The sequence below is a fragment of the Macrobrachium nipponense genome, chromosome 45 (genome assembly GCF_015104395.2).
Source record: "Macrobrachium nipponense isolate FS-2020 chromosome 45, ASM1510439v2, whole genome shotgun sequence".
Lineage (NCBI taxonomy): Eukaryota > Metazoa > Arthropoda > Malacostraca > Decapoda > Palaemonidae > Macrobrachium > Macrobrachium nipponense.
The window spans coordinates 5460459-5486527 of NC_061105.1; the positions used below are offsets into that span (position 1 = coordinate 5460459).

General features: G+C 37.2%; 1 protein-coding gene across 3 annotated transcripts in view; it reads right to left on the reverse strand.

The window, feature by feature from the left end:
- Positions 1 to 1835: 1835 nt before the first annotated feature.
- The window catches only part of LOC135214312 (uncharacterized), a 186082-nt gene continuing 161848 nt past the window's right edge, over positions 1836 to 26069 (reverse strand). Inside the window, exons 5-6 of one of the 3 annotated variants that reach the window (XM_064248474.1) lie at positions 14229 to 14267; positions 1836 to 1945 (exon numbers count right to left, since the gene is read on the reverse strand). In XM_064248474.1, the coding sequence (XP_064104544.1) occupies positions 1921 to 1945; positions 14229 to 14267 (64 nt within the window). In that variant the 3' untranslated portion in view covers positions 1836 to 1920. The remainder of the gene's footprint in view (positions 1946 to 14228; positions 14268 to 26069) is intronic. The other 2 variants (XM_064248475.1, XR_010314322.1) reach the window with 2 other exon arrangements.

A 26069-nucleotide genomic window follows, 5' to 3' on the forward strand; every position in this document is an offset into this window, starting at 1 on the left:
AACCTGCATTGAATTAGTACAGTCCACATCTCAGTGGGCCAAGACAACCTAGTGGCCACCCGCTCAAAAGCCTTAAAGAACTCCGGCTACATTACCCTCATCAAACACGGGCACCAACTTCAATGCCGCACTTCCATGTTAAACCTATCGGAAGGACGGTGGGAGTACTGTTTTAAAGTCAGGGTTAGCTCGCAACCTAGCCAAGTCTAAGTTAATTCTAGCCATTTCCAACTCATGGCGCCTCGCCCTCTCATTCTCTTCGAATTGTACCTTCAATAATTCTATTCTTTTACAAATTATTATACTAAGGTCCTCATTTTCAGGAGTTCACCACAGACTGTACTGGCTCTGGCTGTACCTCTACAAAGGGGTTATTAGAAAACTTTTAGTTTTTACTGTTTAAATTAGCTGGACATTATACATAACACCAGTACGAGGGTGGTCCTCAAATAGTGACAGCCAGGATTACACTGACCTCTTCATCACAGAATTATCTCTCCAGAAGTTCCACTAATCATATCCTAGCCAAATCCTCACCCTCAGCTATACACGAGCCACCATCGCCTTAACAGACAACAACAACTGAGCCTTAGTGTCCGTGGGTCTAAAAGAAATAGTTAACCAACGAGCACACTCCTCCAAATGCTCTTTACTTAATTATGCAAGATATTTTTAAGCAGTCAGCAGAGCCCAAAAATCGGCTGGGTCAAAAACAAAGTCTTCCCATAGTGAATTACCTACAAGGGGAGGGGGGAAAGTAAGGCAAGCAACAAAACCAAATTAAATATTGCAACCTATCCAGAGTTGCTCCACAAACCCAAACTCTGTGCACACCTGCGTACGATCCTGTCACGGTCGCCAAATTGTTACGACCCCTTTGGCCGTAATACAGGTTCTTTATATTTCAATAATCACAGGGATCGTAGGCAGTAAGAAAGTACACAGGGTATGAGGAATGTGGATACAAACACCAGAACAAAATTAACAATATTTAATTACAAAAATACACTTAAACACAAAATAAGCCTTGTGAGGAAACTTAACATTAAATATATAAATACAAAGAGCAAATAACAGCTCACAAGGACTCTAATACTGAAAGCTAACCCTAACAAAGTAAAGGAAAGGACATAACATGCCAAAAGGCTCAAATAATACTACGGGCCAATAATGAAAAAAACCACTAACCTATAATTATAAAGATTGAAGGAAGACTAGAGAAAATAAAGACAGGAAAACCTTAAATCTCCTACCTAACAGTGTTGGTACTAAACTTAAAACTAATTGCAAACAAATAATATTCTGAGGGACAGTAAATACCCAATACCGACAACTCAATACAGCATATATATATATAACATATAATTGATATTTAAATACGCAAATCCTCGCGTATAACGAAGTGCACAGTAGTTCACGGAAGTAGTTGCTTCAACCTCCCAGCAGCTATACGGGGGAGCCCACAAATTGTCCAGGTAGACCCAGGGGTCGAGATAATTTCCGAGGGACAACACAGGATAATCACCTCTTACTGGCAATAATTGCCTCCCTACGAGCCTCCTCACGAGCCCTTGAGCTCTCCTGGACAAGCAGCTGAAGACGGACAGGACAGTGGTTGGCGTAACGCCTCCTACGTGGCGGGACAGCGACGACCACGTCTTCCGCAAACATCCTCCGGCGGGAATCAGGAGTACAGGCGTCGCAAGTGACGATAAACCTGCGCTATCACAGCCGTGATCAAACTCCACAATGCACATACGCCGTAGATGGCTCAGCACATCTACGGAAAACCACTTCCAAGGAGGTCCGTCGGTGTATTCCTCCAAAAAGGCGTGAGATAAATCTCCGAAAGGCTGCCAACAAAAAGAGCGTACGTCCAGAAGCTTATGCAGGCCCGAACTATTTTTGGCCGGCCTCCACTCACAGCACTACAGTTCCATTCCAACTCGAAAACAAAATAAAAACACAATCGTTAACACGATAGTTTAGGTAATTCACACAAGGAGGAGGTCACTGAACAAAAACACTGAACGTTACGTTAACGTAAAACAATACAGCTGCTGAACTAAATATAGAACACTTAAAACTAAGTTACAAGGCTGATTTAAGAAAATAAACAATCAATAAATTACGTTAATTTGACATCCTTAATAACCATAAATTAATTTCTGTATGCATTCTCGGGTGTGTGTATGACTGACTGTATGTGTGTGCGTGAGTGTGGTGTAATCCAGCCACGTATTATTATGATACTCCCAACCAACTGGACGATATCGCAATCACATGGGTGACGTCATAGACTTAAGGTGACGTCACAATGACGTCACCTGCGTTATCCAATCCGGTTGGACGACATCCGCATTCAAACCAAGCTGGCAATTCCAAGGGACCAATAGACAGCTGTTTGCAGAACTGATGGGTTTCGCGTTTTTCGCGAAGGGCAGGAGATAAGCCTTCCAATCCAACCCGGCCCCCCCTACTAAATTTAAGATGAAAAATGGCTCCCCTCTGCAAACATAACTTGAAACCGCCGAGGGGAAGAAGAGGGGTAGGGGCGGGGGGTGGGGAGAGAGGAGACCGATAGAGGCTATGGGGGCGATCCGAGAAATGAAATGATTGAAAAAAAAATGGGGGGAGGAGGGAGGAGATGCAATAAGCACGAAAAGAAAAAAAAAATAAATAAATAGCACAAACATGTGGAATTGAATGAGAAAAGACGTGTATACATAGGACAAGAATCACAAAAAATAAAAAAAATTAAAAGACGTATTGTAAGACATATACGAAAAATAATTAAAGTGACAATACCTGGAAGCACAAAGAACAATGAACAATCAGAAAAATAGATGGGGGAAATTAATTCAATAAAAATCTAATAAAATAAAGAAAAGTGACGAAATATTAAAAATAATAAAAAGTGAGAGGAAATAAAAAACAAAGAATAAAAATACCGTAAAAAAAACAAAGAGAAATCTTACAAAATATGCTACAGAAAGAATAAATCTTTGTCACCTCCAGGTATCATTCTTTCAGATACAATTCAAAGTCAGCCTGCACCCAAACATATGCTCATTAACCTAGTAATAAAAATAAGAACCCAGCGCCCATTCAAATGAGCAAAAGGATATGATTATCAATCCAGATACAATTATATAAAAACTCCCTCCCCAAAATTTTATTAGGCAAGATTATCATTCTCATAATAATGATAAATATGTAAAAGTTCTTTCTCAAAACAGTAATTAAAATTTAATTTATTTACCTAGAGTTAATTACACACCCGTCTATACACAGTCTTTATACAGGAATTAAAGAATATCAATCATAAGTATTGAACTACTGGTTTACTGATTAATGAGAGGGAGTCTTAATTTCGCGCGAGTCTTCGATCTGGTCGTGTGAGTGAACAGGAATGTTAAGAGTCTTAACTAAAAAAAATATATTTCCAGTCTTACATATCCCCAGAATTGGAGGCATATAAATAGAAAGACTCGATTATAAACGTGTAATCATATTAAATCAATTATACCAATAAGAAGTGAAACCTGCTACAATTTAAAAAAGAAGAACAACAATATCTTTACGACAATGTTCAAAATGTGTCGTTTAAAATCATCGAAGTCACCCTTACAATTACATCTACTACCATTTTCTATGGAATGAAATATACACGTTTTCTACGATATTTCATGGCTGACTAAAGCTACCACGATTTTTTTTTTCTTTTTTCATTACGTGTATTTACACACGACAAAGCGTCTCTTGGCGAATTACAATCATCCAGAGTAATGATAGTTCCTTGAAGGCTCCCGAAGACTCGTTTTTCAGAGATAGCCCCTTTTCTCGGGAGGGAACCGCACATTCGGTATATAACCTTCACGCATAAGAAAATAATTGAGCAAGAAATAAAAATAAAAAACTGAAACTTTCCTAGGATTATAATCTTTCAAGGGCGACACATCCGGACATGCCAGATACATGTGAATTATCTGAGGTAGCTGGAGATATTTGATATTATGTTTCTTTTAAATAATATTGGTCGTTTCACTCAATGTTAGTGCACCTACACACACACACACACACAACACACTATATATATATATTATATATATATATATATATATATCATATATATATATATATGTGTGTGTGTGTGTGTGTGTGTTATATATACATAAATGCAAATATGGTATATACATACATACATACATAACATATAACTTACATACTGCATAAACTAGCGGAAAATCGGACAAATACTCGCACATATGCATAATCACAGCATACACCACGGCATGAGAGAGAGACCTTACCTTACCTTACAGACCTTACATCTTGTTCGGGTTGCCCCAGGTCCCTCAGTGTGAGGCACCTCTAATGTCTACCAGAGAGTTGCTAGTACATCTTCCGGTATATTTTGCATCTTCCAATCTTGGATGGTCTGGGATGCAGTTTAGATATTTGTCGAGCTTATTCTTAACACATCTACGCTCACTCCTGATATATTCCTCAGATGAGCTGGCAACGCATTGAATAGACGCTGCATTATCGATGCTGGTGCGTAGTGGATTAATGTCTGTGCTTTCCTTATTTTTCTGGTATAGTTTTGGGCACTATTAATCTACCTCTGCTTGCTCTTTCTGATATTTTTAGTTCCATGATATTTTCTGCTATTCCTTCTATCTGTTTTCCATGACCTGAATTTTATCAATAGTAGCCGTTCTCTTCCCTTTCCTTTAGCTAACTATATAATTTTAAGAATTGTATTCTTTCCCAGTAGTCTAGGTCCTTAACTTCTTCTATTCTAGCTGTAAAGGACCTTTGTACACTCTCTATTTGTGCAATATCCTTTTGATAGTGTGGGTACCATATCATATTGCAATATTCAAGTGTACTACGAAACATATGTTTTATAAAGCATAATCATGTGTTCGCTTTTCTTGTTTTGAAGTGCCTTAACAACATTACCCATTTTTGCTTTACATTTTGCCAACAGAGTTGCTATTTGATCATTGCATAACATGTTCCTATCATCATCACACCAAGGTCTTTAACTGCTTCCTTATTTGTGATGGTCTCATTATTAGGTCCCTTATATGCATATAGCTTTCTTTCTCTGTCTCCATAATTTATTGATTCAAATTTATCAGAGTTAAATACCATCCTATTACCTCTGCCCAAATCATATACTTTGTTAAGGTCTCTTTGTAGAGCGTTCCTATCTTCATCACAAGTAATTTCTCTACTTATTCTTGTGTCATCTGCGAAACTACTCACTACCGAATCCTTCACATTATTGTCTAGTCTTCAATCATAATAACAAACAGTATTGCAGCTAACACCGTACCTTGCGGCACACCGGATATTACCTTGACTTCATCCGATTTCTCGTCGTTTGCAATAACTATCTGTTTTCTGTTGTGTAAAAATTCTTTTAACCATCTTCCTACTTTATCCACGATATTGTGTTTTCTAATTTTCTTCGCTAATATATTATGGTCTACTTTATCAAAAGCTTTTGCAAGTCTAAATAAACCACATCTGTTTCATTTCCGCTTTTCATATTTTTGAATATGTTCTCACGGTGGACTAACAGTTGGGTTTGTGTACTTTTTCCGTGGGTCGAAACATGTTGTCCCTTTATTAAACAAATTATTTTTATTAAATGTTCATAATCTTCATTACCCTTTCATACACTTTCATAATATGTGATGTTAGACTCACAGGCCTATAATTACTTGCCTCTAGTCTTGATCCACTTTTGAAAGTAGGGGTAATATATGCTAATTTGTGCTCATCATAAATCTTGCCTGTATCTACACTTTGTCTTAATAATATTGCAAGTGGCTTTGCGATAGAATGAACTACTTTCTTTAACAAAATAGCAGGAATTCCATCAGGCCCTGCAGCAGCTCCTTTTTATTTTTAATTTCATTAATAGCCTGCACAATATCAGCTTCATTAATATCTATGTCAGCTAAATATTCACTATTTTCATCCCTTACTTCTATATCATTATCTTCATTATCTATTCTAGGGGTGAATTCTCTCTTATATCGTTCTGCCAGTATGTTGCAAATTTTTCCTTTTTTTTTTCATTCGTTAAATCTCCCTTCCAATTCTCAGAGGGTCCTATTTTTTTTTTTTTTTTTTCTATTCTTCTTTTATTCATCTTCTTCGCATATGAGTATAATAGTTTTTGGGGTTTGCTTGATATTTAATAGGGTTTTTTCTTCCAAGTCCGTTTTTCATTTTCTTTTGATTGTATAATCTTTTGTTCTGCATTTTCTATCTTACTTTTTAGTTCTATAACTTTTCCATGCATTTTTTCTTTTGCAAGACTTTTTCCACTTTCTGATTTTCTGGAACAAGATCCTTCTGTCTCTTGGTATGCATGAATGATGTTTACTTTTCTTCTTCGGTATATATTTTTCCACTATTTTCTCCAATATTTATATAATATCTCCGTATTTACCCTTATGTCATCACTTACGAAAATGTTATCCCAATCTTTGTTTAATTCTTCATTAATTTCTGACCATTTTATATTTTTACTGTAGAAGTTGTATTTTCCATATCCTTCCCACTTTTTCATTTCTTGCTTATCTCTATTTTCACTTGCTTTGGATGAACTGTTAATTCATGACATTATGGTCTGAAATATTCGCATTATAAACTATTATTTCTTTAACATAATTCATCTCGTTCACAAATACTAGGTCTAAAGTATTTTTCCTTTCTTGTTGGCAGGTGATTTATTTGTTGAATGTTGTATTCTAGTAGCATATCTAATAGCTTTTCAAATTGCCTCTTATCTTCTGCACTACTATTACTCTCTTTTTTATATGTATAAGTACAACCACAATCTCCTATTCGTTCTTTCCATTCTACGAAAGGAAAGTTGAAGTCACCAGATAGGAGAATAGTCCAGTCCTTGTGATTTCTACATATATCATCCAATTTTTCAATTATTAAGTCAAACTCTTTAGTATTAGGAGGTCTATATATTACTATGTTCATCAATTTTTCAGATTCAAATTCTACCGCTATTAGTTCACATTCTGAGTTACTATATTTCTCATATATTTTTCCTTGTTTTTTGTCTTTCCCATATATTGCGGTTCCCCCTTGATTCCTATTTTTTCTATCTGATCTATAAGTTTGGAACCCTTTTATTTGATCATCATTCCCAGTCTCTTGGGAATACCAGGTTTCACTTATATTCATTATATCTATTTTCTTTTCATTTTGGGTTAGTTCTTCTAAGTACTCTATTTTTCTTTTTGAGTTACTCGTAACTAAACCCTGCGCATTCATCACTATGATGGTTTGCGTGTTTTCTCCTTCATTTAATACTGGTAGTAATAAGGATTTTCCCATGTCTCTTTCCTGTTCTGGTATGTTGTTCTTTTTTTCATTTCCAGAAATTCTGACATTAAAAAATCCAACTTTTCCATAATATTTGATCTTCCTTCATCATAATTATTCATTTTGTGTCTGAATCTGCAATTTTCTCCGTTTCTGCAATATCCTCTTGCATAATAAATACAGTTATTATCTCTTGAGTAGAATTTCGGAGCTGATGCTTTGAAATTTTTTGCTGACACCTCTGCATATCTCATTGGTGGTTTGCTTTTCTCTTTTACCTGATATTCTTGATTTCTCTCTTTATTTGTTTCTTTCTTATTTTGGATTTTATTACTTGAGAGAGAGAGAGAGAGAGAGAGAGAGAGAGAGAGAGAGAGAGAGAGAGAGAGAGAGAGAAACTTTCAACAAATTGAAGGATATTCTCAAAGATAAGGAGATTACATGATAAACAGGACGCAACTCCGTGCAGCTGGATTTTCCCTCAATGTTCCACATGACCTCAGTCCCCATCGAACTGCAGATGCTCATTTTATAAACTAGAGTCACTGTTAAGTAAGGTCACTAAATACAAAACTAATAATGATTATTAATACCCACTCATTATAGACATTAACTTGAATTATAATGCGCGTTAAGGGAGGTCATTAGATTCAAAACTATTAATGCTATTCATACCTACTCATTATAGATATTAACTTGCATTATAAAGAGTGTTAAGTAAGGTCATTAAATTCAAAACTATTAATAATATTAATAACCATTCATTATAAGCTAACTTGAATTATAATGAGACTTAAGTGAGGTAATTAAATTCAGAACTATTAATGCTATTGATACCCACTCATTATAGACATTAACTGGAATTATAATGAGTTTTACCTGAGGTAATTAAATTCAAAACTAATCATGCTATTATCCCACTCATTATAGACATTAACTTGAATTACAATGAGTGTTAAGTGAGGTCATTGGATTCTAAACTTTAATTGCTATGAATACCCACTCATTATAGGAACTATCTTGAAGACCAATGCCTCACAGAATCAAGACCCTTATAGTTTGCAATTAACTTAGCAAGGTCACTACATAAATACTACTCATTATCACAAATAATGAGAGAACCACTATGGCCTTACGACATTAAAAAAAAAAAGCTACTAAGACACCCAAGGTCGTAAATGACATTCAAAGAGAAACCCCCCACAAAAAAAAAAATAAAAACTGAACACAACATGAAACATATTATGACATAACAGGACATGATAACATCATAATAATGACTACAAGAAAAATATTCAGACAGATTAAAGAGAGAGAGAGAGAGAGAGAGAGAGAGTTGAATCTGAATCTCAATATTCTAAAGACACATTTAAGAGACCTTACCTTACCTTACAGACCTTACATCTTGTTCGGGTTGCCCCAGGTCCCTCAGTGTGAGGCACCTCTAATGTCTACCAGAGAGTTGCTAGTACATCTTCCGGTATATTTTGCATCTTCCAATCTTGGATGGTCTGGGATGCAGTTTAGATATTTGTCGAGCTTATTCTTAAACACATCTACGCTCACTCCTGATATATTCCTCAGATGAGCTGGCAACGCATTGAATAGACGCTGCATTATCGATGCTGGTGCGTAGTGGATTAATGTCCTGTGTGCTTTCCTTATTTTTGTCATGGTATAGTTTGGGCACTATTAATCTACCTCTGCTTGCTCTTTCTGATATTTTAGTTCCATGATATTTTCTGCTATTCCTTCTATCTGTTTCCATGCCTGAATTATCATGTAGCGTTTCTCTTCTCCTTTCTAGACTATATAATTTTAAGAATTGTAGTCTTTCCCAGTAGTCTAGGTCCTTAACTTCTTCTATTCTAGCGTAAAGGACCTTTGTACACTCTCTATTTTGTGCAATATCCTTTTGATAGTGTGGGTACCATATCATATTGCAATATTCAAGTGGACTACGAACATATGTTTTATAAAGCATAATCATGTGTTCAGCTTTTCTTGTTTTGAAAGTGCCGTAACAACATTCCCCACTTTTTGCTTTACATTTTGCCAACAGAGTTGCTATTTGATCATTGCATAACATGTTTCCTATTCATCATCACACCAAGGTCTTTAACTGCTTCCTTATTTGTGATGGTCTCATTATTAGGTCCCTTATATGCATATAGCTTTCTTTCTCTGTCTCCATAATTTATTGATTCAAATTTATCAGAGTTAAATACCATCCTATTTACCTCTGCCCAATCATATACTTTGTTAAGGTCTCTTTGTAGAGCGTTCCTATCTCCATCACAAGTAATTTCTCTACTTATTCTTGTGTCATCTGCGAAACTACTCACTACCGAATCCTTCACATTATTGTCTATGTCTTCAATCATAATAACAAACAGTATTGCAGCTAACACCGTACCTTGCGGCACACCGGATATTACCTTGACTTCATCCGATTTCTCGTCGTTTGCAATAACTATCTGTTTTCTGTTGTGTAAAAATTCTTTTAACCATCTTCCTACTTTATCCACGATATTGTGTTTTCTAATTTTCTTCGCTAATATATTATGGTCTACTTTATCAAAAGCTTTTGCAAAGTCTAAATAAACCACATCTGTTTCATTTCCGCTTTTCATATTTTTGAATATGTTCTCACGGTGGACTAACAGTTGGGTTTGTGTAATTTTTCCGGGTACGAAACCATGGTTGTCCTTTATAAATTAAACAAAATTATTTTTTTATTAAATGTTTCATAATATTTTTCTTCATTACCCTTTCATACACTTTCATAATATGTGATGTTAGACTCCACAGGCCTATAAATTACTTGCCTCTAGTCTTGATCCACTTTTGAAAGTAGGGGTAATATATGCTAATTTATGCTCATCATAAATCTTGCCTGTATCTACACTTTGTCTTAATAATATTGCAAGTGGCTTTGCGATAGAATGAACTACTTTCTTTAACAAAATAGCAGGAATTCCATCAGGCCCTGCAGCAGCTCCATTTTTAATTTCATTAATAGCCTGCACAATATCAGCTTCATTAATATCTATGTCAGCTAAATATTCACTATTTTCATCCCTTACTTCTATATCATTATCTTCATTATCTATCTAGGGGTGAATTCTCTCTTATATCGTTCTGCCAGTATGTTGCAAATTTCCTTTTTTCATTCGTTAATCTCCCTTCAATTCTCAGAGGGCCTATTTCTATTCTTCTTTTATTCATCTTCTTCGCATATGAGTATAATAGCTTGGGGTTTTGCTTGATATTTAATAGGGTTTTTTCTTCCAAGTCCCGTTTTTCATTTTCTTTTGATTGTATAATCTTTTGTTCTGCATTTTCTATCTTACTTTTTAGTTCTAATAATAACTGTTTCCATGCATTTTTTTCTTTTTCTTTGCAAGACCTTTTTTCCACTTTCTGATTTTCTGGAACAAGATCCTTCTGTCTCTTGGTATGCATGAATGATGTTTACTTTTCTTCTTCGGTATATATTTTTCCACTATTTTCTCCAATATTTATATAATATCTCCGTATTTACCCTTATGTCATCACTTACGAAAATGTTATCCCAATCTTTGTTTAATTCTTCATTAATTTCTGACCATTTTATATTTTTACTGTAGAAGTTGTATTTTCCATATCCTTCCACTTTTTCATTTCTTGCTTATCTCTATTTTCACTTGCTTTGGAATGAACTGTTAATTCTATGACATTATGGTCTGAAATATTCGCATTATAGACTATTATTCTTTAACATAATTCATCTCGTTCACAAATACTAGGTCTAAAGTATTTTCCTTTCTTTTGTTGGCAGGTGATTTATTTGTTGAATGTTGTATTCTAGTAGCATATACTAATAGCTTTTCAAATTGCCTCTTATCTTCTGCACTACTATTACTCTCTTTTTTATATGTATAAGTACAACCACAATCTCCTATTCGTTCTTTCCATTCTACGAAAGGAAAGTTGTAAGTCACCAGATAGGAGAATAGTCCAGTCCTTGTGATTTCTACATATATCATCCAATTTTTCAATTATTAAGTCAAACTCTTTAGTATTAGGAGGTCTATATATTACTATGTTCATCAATTTTTCAGATTCAAATTCTACCGCTATTAGTTCACATTCTGAGTTACTATATTTCTCATATATTTTTCCTTGTTTTTTGTCTTTCCCATATATTGCGGTTCCCCCTTGATTCCTATTTTTTCTATCTGATCTATAAGTTTGGAACCCTTTTATTTGATCATCATTCCCAGTCTCTTGGGAATACCAGGTTTCACTTATATTCATTATATCTATTTTCTTTTCATTTTGGGTTAGTTCTTCTAAGTACTCTATTTTTCTTTTTGAGTTACTCGTAACTAAACCCTGCGCATTCATCACTATGATGGTTTGCGTGTTTTCTCCTTCATTTAATACTGGTAGTAATAAGGATTTTCCCATGTCTCTTTCCTGTTCTGGTATGTTGTTCTTTTTTTCATTTCCAGAAATTCTGACATTAAAAAATCGTTGAATCTGAATCCCAATATCTTAAAGATACATTTAAGAGAGAGAGAGAGAGAGAGAGAGAGAGAGGAAAAACACCACGAAACCACAAAATGCTGACACAGCATCGCAGCCTCCGTCATGAGTGATCGAAAAGTCACTCATTTTCCCTCGAGTCGAGTCCGTCTGGAGCAAAATAACACGACTGCCCGCGCGCGCGCCCGCAAAACCACGAGATAAGCCGCAATAAGTCAACATACTGTGGGATATGAAGGTCTCTCTCTCTCTCTCTCTCTCTCTCTCTCTCTAGTGATTGGTTTCTGGATCGATTTACCTTATAAATAAACTTGGGGATTATACTTCGAAAGGAAAACCATTACTCGATTCATCAGGTGGTAGTACAGTGCTTAATTAGCAATGGCAAGGGCCGCCATGCTGCCTACCTGCCACCAGTCGACCCAGCTATGAAACGGTGGCAGCATAAACTATATATATGCGTTATATATGTTTAAATATGTATTTACGTACATCATATATATATATAGAATCCTTATCACAATCGTAAGCAATCTCAGTGTAATGACGTAAGATGCCTGTGGTGGTTATCTTGACAGCCACAGATGATAAGCAGATCGGACCGACCCTTGGATTCTCATCTCGGGACAAAGGCCATCCCGGATAGGCCACCTCCTGCATCGAGATAAGGAATCACGATTACAAGAGTGAGTCGTTTGCATCATAGTTATAACGACCCTGAAATTGAACTCGTCTTTCGTGTCCCATATCTTCATCCTGACATTTAACTAACTTCTATCGCTATTCTTACGTATATATCTCACACATCATTACCCTCAAATTTCACTCATATGACCTTCCCACCCACCCCCGCCAGAAGAGATGGGGGGAGGGGGGGGATTCCCATCCCGTCTCGGCGACGGGAATGAGATCGGGAATTGAAAATGGCGACCTATTTTGACCCGTGTTGACGAAACGAGTCATGGAATGACTTGCACAAAGATCTTCCGTAATGATAATCCTTTCCCTTCGTTAGGGGGCAAGATGGCGGCAGCCCCGAGAGAGAGAGAGAGAGAGAGAGAGAGAGAGAGAGACTAACAATACAAAGGTTCAGGTGTCACTGGGGCAGTATATTTTAACAATAAACTTATAAAAGAACTGAGATATAGATAAAATTATTCATTTTGTACAAATTTTCCTTGACTGCGCAATCCGCCAAGAAGTTCAACTCCGTGAAAAGAATTGGCACAAAGTTATCATGATAACTGCGAGGAAAGTAACATTAATAACATTATCTCTGATTTCTCCCTTACCTTCGCAGTCACTTCAACTCATAAAAACCATAAAAATAATGATAACAGCAATTTACAAGATAAGACAGCAAGATATATTTCAAGATACTCAAATATCACCCTTTCTTACCTGCTAGGCAAAATATAACCTTTGCCGCTGGCACCTTTGAAAAACAAAATGTAAAATTGCATCCAATGATATATATAACTCATGTAACAAGACGTGATCCGACCTCCAGTTTACTCTGGACACGTGGGAGATTTTCCCCTCACGCATAAATCGTAAACATTAGCGTTATTAAAACGCGCTAAAAATCTACGATTAAACAGAGCCTTGTTTCACCAACGAAAATTTAAATAAATACGCTATATTTCATCAGAAATCATTTTTCTGTACTGTCTAACATGCACATTATTTATGTTTTTCCATTTTCATTCAAATAAATCGATCATAAATATCCCATCCTAAGACTCCTGCATCTTTAACTCGACGTGAAACATCTTTTTCAGACCTTTTTTAGGCTCTTCCATAGACCTCAACAAAAACAACAACAGTAGCTTGTAGGCTTACTCCCCGAGTAAGCGAAAATCACACCAAGTCAACTTTTGGTTAGAACTATACTTTGTTTTTTTTCATCTGTCCATCCGCCTGTGGTGTTTTTTTGTATGGTAACACTGCGTCCCGGCCTTTAGATAGTTACATTCAGTTTACATTCAACGATTATAATAATAGCCTATTTCAAATATTAACGGTGTAATTCGCATACAGTAAATTATGAAAACACTTTTCAGTTGCAAATGTACACCCAGATATCCTTTTATTTACCTAAAACTTACACATAGCGTAACTATCTAAAGCCCGGGACGCAGTGTTACCAAACAAAAACACCAAAGGCGGATGGACAGATGAAAAAAAACAGAGTATAGATGTCTATCCGATGCAACCATGGGCAAAACAGTAATGCATCTAATGGGTGATCCAATCTACTGCAGCCATCCTTACCTTCTTTTTTTATTATTATTAATTATAATAAAAAAAACCGGTTGCTCAAGACTTACCTTAACTGGTAGGATGTCATGGACATCATCGGGTTGCAGCTGAAAAGAGAAGGTGACATCAGTGAAAAATTTAACGAAACAAAAAAAGATATACAGGAAAATGTCAGCAGAGAACAAGGCAAAACACTACTAATTGATAAGAAAAGGATAATGATGTTTAGACATTACGAACTCTTAAAAACAAACTAACCACTGAAAATAGCACACTCTTAAGTAATCAATAAATACATACATATACACTTGGAAGTAAATACAATAGAAGACAGAAGGTTGAGAAAAGATGTGAATAAAATAAATGGATCACCATTAAATTAAGGTGAAAAAAAGGTCCATTAAAATGAACGAGACTCCACGTTTCCGTTTATCTTAATAAAAAAAATTGGTGAAAAATAAATGTATACGAACAAAAAAGAATTAATAATATACATAAATAAACATCATATTCAGTAATAAAAAAAAAACCATTATAATGAAGGAAACGCCACAGTTCCGTTTATGCTAATGAAAAAAATTAATGAAAAAATAATATAGAAACAAAAAAGAATGGATATGAATAAATAAACGCCAAATCAAGTTAAAAAAGGAAGGAAAAAAGGCATTAAAATGAACGAAATTCCACGGCTCCAATTATTTTACTTAATTAAAAAAGAAGACAAAAAAAAGAAAAAATTTGGGCCAGTCACTTCGACCGATCGGGAATTGTAATCGATGAGTTCGTCTGGGGAAAGATACGAGGATACATTTCGAAATCGAGGATTTGCGTTGCCATGGCAACGCCTAAAACAAATCTTTTCTACGCGAAACAATGAGAAACGGCAACCGATGAACAGCGGAATGCAATGCTCAAATTTCATCACTGGTAAAAAAAAAAAAAAAAAAAAATTATGATTTTTTTTTCAGGTCTTCCGTCATTTTACTTTTCTCTCCCTATTCGGTTCTTTGAGGAACTCTCTCTCTCTCTCTCTCTCTCTCTCTCTCTCTCTCTCTCTCTCTCTCTCTCAGAATCCTAGTAGTTTTGATACAAAAAATCTACAATTGGTCAATAAAATCTCTCCAAAAAAATCTACAATTTCATAAAATCTCTCCTATAAAATCTACAATTAGCCCATAAAATCTCTCTCTCTCTCTCTCCTCTCTCTCTCTCTCTCTCTCTCTTACACACACACATACACATATAACATGCATCTTCCTACTATTTATAAACGAATTCACTGTTTTCTATCAAACAAAATTAAATGTACCAATAAATAAAAATACTACTACTACTACTTACTACTACTAATAATAATAATAATAATAATAATAATAATAATAATAATAATAATCACACTAGGCTATTAAGGTCTGTTACAAGTTTATATGGAATAATCTTTAAGATGCGGCTGCATGCCCCAAGCATCTGACTCACTGGTGGAAGCCTACCCATGCACTGACCATACCCAACGTTACTTCACATGTCTGCCAAGAAGGTAACACAAGTGAAATATTCAAGACAATTGTGTTACGAGTTGGTGAACACTCTTCAAATCTGCATTATTTTCATAGGGCTTTGAATTGCGAAGCCTTGCTAATTTATCGTGCCATCTTTTATGCTCGAGTTGATTTACAAATCAATACTTTTACGAATTAATTCTGGCTTTATCAGTGACGTCATCACCACTTTGAAGCCTTTATTCACGAGCTTATTATTACAGTCTGCTTCGATTCTCTACGACAAATATGTAGCAATATTTGAAAAGATATGAGGATGTAGAAGTTTTAAACATATTGCGTTCATTCTTGGTATGAAAGTTAAAGGACAAGCAAAAAGTTTATTAATTATTACCAGGAAACTTTATTGGATGAACATCAAATAAATATTACGGATTTGTCTAAATAAATAAATAAATATATATATATATATTATATATATCATATATATATATATAATATATTTAGAGAGAGAGAGAGAGAGAGAGAGAGAGAGAGAGAGAGAGAGAGAGATTGAGGAGAGAGAGAGAGAGAGATTACAAAAACAATGTGAAAAACTACCACAATCCTGTTATGATTATGTCACTTACATCCTGAGATAGTGAAAGATTACAAAACGGAAGGTAAGAAATATCAAAATTATATGATATATATTTATATATATGTATATTATTTATAATTATTGTATATTTATTAATATTATAGTTATATTATATATATATATATATTATATCTATATATATTATTATATATATATTAGTTAATATGCATGCTAAAACTTAACAATTAATAGTGAATAACGCTGAAAATTTAAAAAAACTATAACAAAAAAATAAAAAATAAATAATACTGATAAAAATACATTAATATGCCAAATCATTCATTATTGTATCTAAATTAAACGAACTTGAGAGAGAGAGAGAGAGAGTCATTCAAGTAAACGACAGCTGAACGTCTTTTTATAAAGACCGGATATGACCTAGGATTAAGCGAGGGGGGGTAGGGGGTGGGGGGAATCTTGTGAGATACAAATACTGTTTACACGGGGATCATACTGACGTTTGAATCACCGAGGAAAAAAAAATATGAATAAACGGGGAGTGATTAAACCTAAACAGATTTTCTCTGATAAGCCACTTGATAGGGAAAATGAGGGCGCTCCAATGCAGCAGCATCTCTTCTCTCTCTCTCTCTCTCTCTCTCTCTCTCTCTCTCGCTCTCTCTCTGTCTCTTTTGTATATATATATCTATATATATATATATATATATATATATATATATATATATATATATGATATATATTATTCGAGAGAGAGAGAGAGAGAGAGAGAAAAAAAAAGAGGAGAGAGAGAGATTGAGAGGGAGAGAGAGAGAGAGAGATACTTTTATCTCTCTCTCTCTCTCTCTCTCTCTCTCTCTCGTCTCTCTCTCTCTATATATATATATATATATATATATATATATATATATATATATATATATACATATATATACATAGCGTATATTGGAGTAATGGGTACATTGCCATCCGAACTGCTTTAAGGAGTTGCACGTCCTCGCCGCTTAGAGAGAACCAGTTCCTGCTACCCCAGCTGGGGGGTGGTAATTGGATTTTGAGTCCGGTCTCTGGGTACGAGGTCTTGTAATACTTGATTGTAAGTCGACGCCTCTTTAGATAAAGGCTGGAGACGCGATCGAAAATTATGGCCTTGGCCAATGAAGCTCGTTGGATTCTGCTGCTGCTTTAGTGGATCGACTGAATTTGGAAATGGCTCCCATTCCCGGGGATTTGAGGCTGTTCTAAACCCAGGTTTTGTTTCTTTTTATACTAAAGATAAATTACATTTAGCAAATAGGAAAGTATGGGAACCCTGAATCAGGTTGTTAAAACCCGTACGAATAAATAAATAAATAAATAAAGAAACAAATGGAGGGGTTTGGCTAATTTTAATTTTGGCTGCCTGTCATTGAGACTGACGAAATGAGTGTCCAAACTGAATATGAAGTTGATAAAGCTTTCAAGAGAGTTTTTCAACTCGTGCCCCTCAGAAGATCGGACGGAATTGGCTGGTTCTACATTATGATTAACGCCCCATCATTACGCAGTGCCAAGCTTAACTGCTGATGGTTGAAAGTCCCACCACTTTTACATGCCAGGCTTAACTTTGCTGATGGTTGAAAGTCCCACCAATTTTACATGCCAGGCTTAACTTAACTGCTGATGGTTGAAGTCCCACAACTTTTACATGCCAGGCTTAACTTAACTGCTGATGGTTAACGCCCCATTACTTTAAAGTGCCAACCTTAACTGCTGACGGTTAACACCACATCATTAAGCTCATTAGTATGGTGCAAGAGGAATGCCAACTGAGTGGGATGTAAGTTTGAGAGAGAGAGAGAGAGAGAGAGAGAGACTCACTCAGAATCGTCCCGACTCCTCTTCCTCTGTGACCCTTTCTGATCCAGGTCGGCCCCGAGCCTCTGGAGATCCTTGGACCGGAAGTGATCGGAATGCCGACGGCGCAGGAAGCGGCCTTCTGGCCTCTTGGGGCGGTAGATGATGCCGGCCCCGTCCATGTGCATGATTTCCCCGCCTCCGACGGGGGCATCCTTCTGAGTGGCATGAGGCCCCTGAGAAGGAATGAAGAACTGAGACCGCGTCTTGGGACTCAGCGGGGATAACTTCAGAGGCGAACTGGTGAAGGACTTCCCCTGGGGAGATTTGGTCTTGGGGGATTTCTTCACCGCGGATGAGGTTGGGGAGGATTTATCCGACTTCTTGGAAGGGGAGGAGACGGCCGAGGGGGGGGTCTTGGGACTCAGAGCCCCGAAGAACCTCTCGTCCCCCCCCGACTTGGCCCTAGTGGGCGAGGGGCTATGACGGAGGGGGAGATAAAATCCCCTCCTTTTACTCTTGGGGCTATGGTTGGAGAGTGGGGACTTCGGGGAGGACGGGGGGGAAGGGCACTTCTTCGGGGACTTGGTCTGGTGGAAGCTGAAGACGCGGCTCAGCACCGCCATGGCAGGGCTTCTGGGCCCCGAGTGGTTGCTGAGGGGACTCGAAGGCGAATTGACGTTGGAGGAAGGGGAGTCGCTCGTGGGCGTGCCAGGGCCGCCGCCAGCGTCCAAGGTCATGCCCTGGTGGAATGACTGTGCCTTCTGGACGGGCAAACGAAGGGCCTGGTTTCCCAGACCTTTGCTTTGTCGTCTCTCCTGGATGCTGTTCTTGCGGACAGCCACTTCGCCAGTCGTTTCTCCTTCCTTTTCGCTGTCGGTCTTTTCGTTGTCGTTGGTTTCTTCTTCAGGTTTGTGTCCAACATCTCCCGTCTTGTTTCCAACATCTCCCGTCTTGTTTCCAGCATCACCCGTGTTGTTTCCAACACCTCCCGTCTTGTTTCCAACATCTCCCGTCTTGTTTCCAGCATCACCCGTGTTGTTTCCAACACCTCCCGTCTTGTTTCCAACATCTCCCATCTTGTTTCCAGCAACTACTGTCTCGGTCATTTCGCCAGATGAATCGTTGACGGCAGAATCCCAAAGATGACTTATTTCTTTTGCTTCCCTTGGGACCCTAGTTTCAGGGTCACCCGCCTCTCTCTTGGCTCCATTGGCAACCCCGTTCTCGCAGGTGGTGGTGGACATGCACATACCTTCCATGACGCGGAAAGTTAGACACTCGAGGAGGCAGTAGTATCACGAGGATAAACAAGGTTCACAGATACGTATACGCGACAACGTAAACACAAAGATAACGGGCCCAAGAACATCACCTTCGAGGAGGAGGGCTTCAAGGATGCATGAACACACCAGACAAGACCACAACATCACAGTAACCGCCTTTCCGTTATCACGCAACACAGAAACACCAACAAAAACAAATAATTAATCTCTACTATAGACTACAGATTAATACCCTTAGTTACAAATCACATCCCCCCCAACTCATTGCTCCTCAGGCGAACTAGGGCAGATTGGAAAACGGATTCATAAGAATTACTGTCTTGGGTACTGTGATCCACGAAAGGGTATAAAAGCTGAGTGACGGACGACATGCCCCGTCTCTTGAGACGGTTCGACCGACAACTAGAGCATATATCCTGCAGCGGCACCTGTGTGCGTATGTAAGTATGTGTATGTGTGTGTTAGCCAGCCAACGCCGCGTCGTCACGGGAGGGTACAGGCGTCCTAATCCTTGGTTCTGGAGTGATAACTTCGAGAAAGTGATCCCGTCAGAGGATAGATACTGAACAACTCAAATAAAAAGAACAACAGATGGACAGCTAACAGCCATTATTAGCAACATGCGTCTGATATAGGTTCTCGTTTGATATAGGTTCTATGTTACCTAGACGATTTTGAGAACTTTGTTTACTAATGAGAGAGAGAGAGAGAGAGAGAGAGAGATAGCCTAACAATAGACAAAAACAAAGAGATCTGTTATAATTGAGAGAGAGAGAGAGAGAGAGAAGAGAGAAGAGAGAGAGAGAGAGAGAGAGATTATTCACAAACGAAAGATAAGGCCAACAAAGGATGAAATATTATTTTCGTTTTTCTTAGCAAAATGAAATCCCCATTTCTACATTTCCCTCAACCAAAGATGAGAGAGAGAGAGAGAGAGAGAGAGAGAGAGAGAGAGAGAGAGAGAGAGAGAGAGGACATCCCGAGAAGATAAAGTAATTGAGATAAGACCGAGATGCTGAAGGAAGCCTCCGTATCAGTCTCTTCTCTCTCTCTCTCTCTCTCTCTCTCTCTCTCTCTCTCTCTCTCTCTCTTAGCCTTTTCACAAGTAAGAGACTCCTCGTGTACTTTAAATACAGTATCCAAACTTACGAAAATACCTAATGATGTTTATTATATTAATTAAAGCAAAGAATAAAAACACCAGGGTTCGATAATTGTGACCAAAAATTAATTGGCAGCCAGTTTGATAAAGAGAGAGAGAGAGAGAGAGAGAGAGAGAGAGAGAAAGAGAGAGAGAGAGAGAGAGAGAGTCAACTATTTATAACATCGATAAACAGATTTATCAAGAACACGGTTCTTGATTGTCACCTAACATAGCCGAGTATATCAATTAACGATCCGTATATACTGGACGTGTGTGCGCGCGCGCGCGCTCGCGTGTGTGTGTGTGTGTGTTTGTCCGAAGGAGAGAGAGAAAGAGAGAGATGTAGGTGAAAACTAGTATGTAAAAAAAATTTTAATTTTGTTGAAGCAACTAAAATAATAATAATAATAATAATAATAATAATAATAATAATAATAATAATAACAATAATAATAATAATAATAATAATAAATATACAAGTTGCATTATATAAAGTATGCATTAACGGACCATTATAGACACGTACAAGTATATAATATATATAATAAATATATATTATCTATGGTTATATATAATATAATATATATATATATACATATATATATAAATATTTATGTATGTATACTATATATATATATATATATATATAAAGTATTATATATGCATGTCTATATAAAGAGTTGGGTCTTAAAAAGAGCCCTAACAAGCAACAGGAATAATATAAGAAGGTCTGAGAAACTACCAGTGTCACAATACCGTGAGAGAGAGAGAGAGAGAGAGAGAGAGAGAGAGAGAGAGAGAGAGAGAGAGAGAGAGAGAGAGAGAGAACATGCAGCTTTACTCGCGTTAACAGATGCAACTAGTGTTTCGCTAAAGATCGAATGTCTGACGCTTCTTGTATATTATATTCAGGCTTGGACTATTTGGGGCTCTTCTAAGGCGGCGTTCAGGACAAAAAAAAAAAAAAAAAAAAAAAAAAAAAAAAAAAAAAAAACAAAAAAAAAAAAAAAAAAAAAACTGTGTAGAGTCAAATCGAAAATATATAAAGTTCTTTGCATATGTTACTTATCTTACATTTTCTTATAAATATATATATTTCATTCGTATATAAAATATGATGTTCTTTACTTAATTCGTCCAATTTTTTATATTTCTTGATGTAGAACCTGTAGAAAATAATATCCATGTCATATATTTTTCAAAACCGATAGTAGATTACGATACTTTAATGCGACTTCGAATCAGTGACCAAAGTAAATAAATAAATAAATAAACAGATAAATAAAAATGAAAATTTTTAAAAAGTGAAACAGCAGTGGTTCCATTATCTGGTTTTTTGACAGGAGTATGGTATGGACATTGTTTGGGAATGTTGACGGGCTGGCCTCAATTTCACTAAATATATTGAACAGGATGGGAAAACGAAAAGTGGCCATTCATGAAACTTTAAAAAAAAAAATTAACATACTTCTTACAAGAGAATAAATTGACTATGTAATGTAAATAAAACAAAACATGTTGTTAAAGAACATGAAAGTGTACACTGCAGATATCAAATATATCTACACTGTATAACAAGATATACTTATATATTTCGATAGTAAGGTTAATTTCAACCTTGGTATGAGCAAAAAAAAAAAAAATTTTTCTAGCCGATTTAGTGTCAAATTAGAACCCTGGCATGAATTACTTACAATTAAAATGCAAGCCCATGTTTGTAATGACACTCTTGATGGGTTGTACAAATGCTCTGTATAAGGATGAAAGACAGATGACTGAAAATGAACTGAAAAATTCAGGCTGGTAAATGGACGCTTCACGGTCCTTAAAAAAAAAAAAAAAAAAACGCAGAGCATATTACAGTCGCTGGGATGAGGTTGCTAGCAACGCTCGCTTCGAAAACATCAAGAGGTTAAAATATTTCCGACGGCCACGAAAAAACATCGATCAAGCCCAAAAATAGTTGCTTAAAGACTTCGGCACGAACAAGGCCTCCCGACGTAAATTAGGTCAATGGGATGTCGAATGACCTTGGGAACGAAGGTTAGTGTTCGGGATCCTGAGAGAGAGAGAGAGAGAGAGAGAGAGAGAGAGAGAGAGAGAGAGAGAAGTATATACAAAGAAAAAGACTGATGGACTTACATAACACATAAATACAAACTCTACAGACACCCTCAAATATCACAAGACCATCGCCTACATTATTATCCCCCTCTATACAGACTTCCTGTGATGATATGATGAGATTTTGTTTATTTACGTTCACAGACGGAGAAATCATGAGGGTAAACACGCAAACTAATATACACACGTACACACACGTACAAATAAGGAAGCAACCTAATAATCGTAAGGCAGTATTAAGTTACGAAGGTATTTCCGACAGAGAATTCTTTCAGTAAATTGATTCTATATATCGGCGCCTTAGTGTGTGCGTGTGTGTGTGTGTGTGTGTGTGTGAGAGAGAGAGAGAGAGAGAGAGAGAGAGAGAGAGAGAGAGAAGAATTCTTTCAGTAAACTGATTCCATATATCGGAGCCTTAGTGTGTGCGAGTGAGTGTGTGGTGTGTATGTGTGTGTGTTTGTGTTTGAGAGAGAGAGAGAGAGAGAGAGAGAGAGAGAGCGATAAGTTACATGGAATTCTTTCAGTAAATTGATTCCATATATCGGAGCCTTCGGGGTTAGTGTGTGTGTGTGAGAGAGAGAGACAGAGAGAGAGAGAGAGAGAGAGAGAGTATATCAATCCCGGAAAATATTCCAAACCGCGTTGTCAAACAAGATCAAGTCTCGGGGGTCGCGGCGGAATCCTTCCTTCCATCATTCCCCACCCCCTACCCCCCCCCCCACCTCCCCCTAACCACAAGCCATGATCCCGTGTGGGAAGAAATTGAGCCGAATCTAATTTGAACCGAGTCGGAGTGCCAAAATATGACGGCTCCCCATCAATACCACTTGACTATGTAAAAGACACGCCTGGGATATTCGGAGGAGGAGGAAGCGGGGGGGAGGAGGGAGAGGAGGGGGTTAGGAGGGAGGGACGGGGGAGGGGAAGGGGAAGGGGAGGCGGGGGAGGAGGTGGTCTTATTTGCATATCTCTGTGGTTTCGACATTTTTCTTTTTTTATATTTTCTTTTGACATTTCACCTGTCAGAATAGTTTCTCACGGAAGGCCGATTGACTGAGCGACTGGGTACTACTGAAGGATTAACAGATAATTAAAGCTTTAAAGAAATATACCAGAACCTTTGAAGAGGAATCTTGAAGGACGAATTTACAAGACATTCTATGGCTGAGGAAATTGTCAGTTCCATGAGTAGCAAAGGCCTGGAAAAATGACAATAATCAGGACATATGCCTGGAAAGAATGCCCTCAAACAACTGGAAGACAAAGTTATATTTATGTGACTTTGTCTTCCAGAGGAGAGCGAGACACAAAAAATATATGATGGCGCGAAAATGCTATACGGAGAGCGGAAATTGCTGAAGAAAGGGATAACAATAAAATGTAAATTATGAGATGATAAGACTGCATAAAAGGGCTTTAAAAAATGAAAATAAACTAGGATAAATAAATGAAAAATGTTTGAAAGAAATACTCGACGTTCTTGGAAGAAAGGAATTGATGGGGTAGACGTACATACCGAAGAACTGAAAAAAAAAATAATAAAATAAAGGAAAATTTAAAAACCGAAAAAAACACAATAAGACTAAACTGCTGAAGACGTGTTCTTGTACAAAAGACTGAAGGGCCTTGAGGAATTCACGTACACAAAGGGAATTCACGTACACAAAGGAAAATATGAGTTAAAAATTATTTGTGCAACAGGCAAATCGTCTGGAGGAAACTGTAACACGGATCACCTCCAGTAAAAAAGATAAATGACTGACGAAGGATAGAAAAGCCGGTGATGATTGACAGAAGATACAAAAAAAACTGAGAGAGAGAGAGAGAGAGAGAGAGAGAGAGAGAGAGAGAGAGGAGGTGTAACAACGAACTTAACGATTTGAGAATATTACTTCAAGACCAATAGGCCTTCGATTTCCGGCTCAAAATAAGATTTACCAGGTCTAACAAAATGATAAAATTAGACTATGCCTATTCACAGCCCAGCGCCAGGGCGGAGACAAGTCCAACGTGGGCCTAACTACCTCATTAATTTGGGCCGAAAACATAAGGAAATTTCGACTGCAAGAACAAACCAATAAAGTTGAAATCGCATTAATATATATTTCCAAGACTGTTCAGGAATGATTTGAGTGTTTGTATAAATACGTACTTCTGTGTATGACCATGAATACTTAAATGCATGCGTGTATGACGACGGAGAGAGAGAGAGAGAGAGAGAGAGAGAGAGAGAGAGAGAGAATATCTTACTTAACACTCACAAGCTACAGGATGGGCCGGCCCGGTGGCGCCTTTCTACCTAGCGCGTACCCCTGAACACAGAAGTAACAATGAGGAAGTGACTAGCCGACTAGAAAGGATGCCGGATGACTGCCTGGCGTGCGGAAGTAATGAAAGGCAGTTAAACTGGATGAGAGAGAGAGAGAGAGAGAGAGAGAGAGAGAGAGAGAGAGAGATGGATGAGGCGGATTGACGGATGACGGGTGACAGGAGGTAGTTAGGAGTTTAAACTGAAAGGAAGATAGAGCAGAGATAGGAGATTGTATTATCAGTAACGAGAAGGAAACCAACCTACATGTATACTGCAGAGAGAGAGAGAGAGAGAGAGAGAGAGAGAGAGTTTCTTTTATACAAATCAAAATGTAACTTACTTTCTCATGCGATATGTCAAAAATCATGAGTTTATCATGAGAGAGAGAGAGAGAGAGAGACCATAAAAAAAAAAAAAAAAACTCCGCGACCGGACATTCCATCAAGGAAACTATTAAACCATAAGTTTACTACAGAAAAAAAAATCCTCTTTCCTCATCCCCTACTCTCTCTCTCTCTCTCTCTCTCTCTCTCTCTCTCTCTCTCTCTCTCTCTCTCTCAGGTTTCAGGTTTCCAGGTGAAGTATCAAGTCGGTTCATTTGCTTACAGAACTTGTGCTCAACGAGGTTCAGATATATATATATATATATATATATATATATATATATATATGTGTGTGTGTGTGTGTGTGTGTGTGTGTGTGTGTGTGTGTGTATGTATAATATATATACATATATTACATATATGTATATATATTTACTTTTCGCAATTTGGATAACCATCTGTGCTGGCAAATCATTACAGTAGGCGAATCGTGTGTGTGATGAGTGAACCCAAAAGACGCCTCAGTTTGGGGCGGTTCAAAGTCTGAAAAGACATGTCACACCTGGTTCAGGTGTCAGCGTAGCAAAATTGCAATGCAAATGGAAACGTTCTATGCAGGTGTTACGGAATGGCTCCGCGTGCAACTTGAAGAACGGTGTCAAGATTAACATGGAGAGATGTCGTGAGCATACAATTCGGACAAGCTCCATGGATAACTCGTGGAAAGGTTCTATGCAAACATAAATAAAAAGGTCTATGCAAACATAAAGAAAGTTTCTATGGAAACA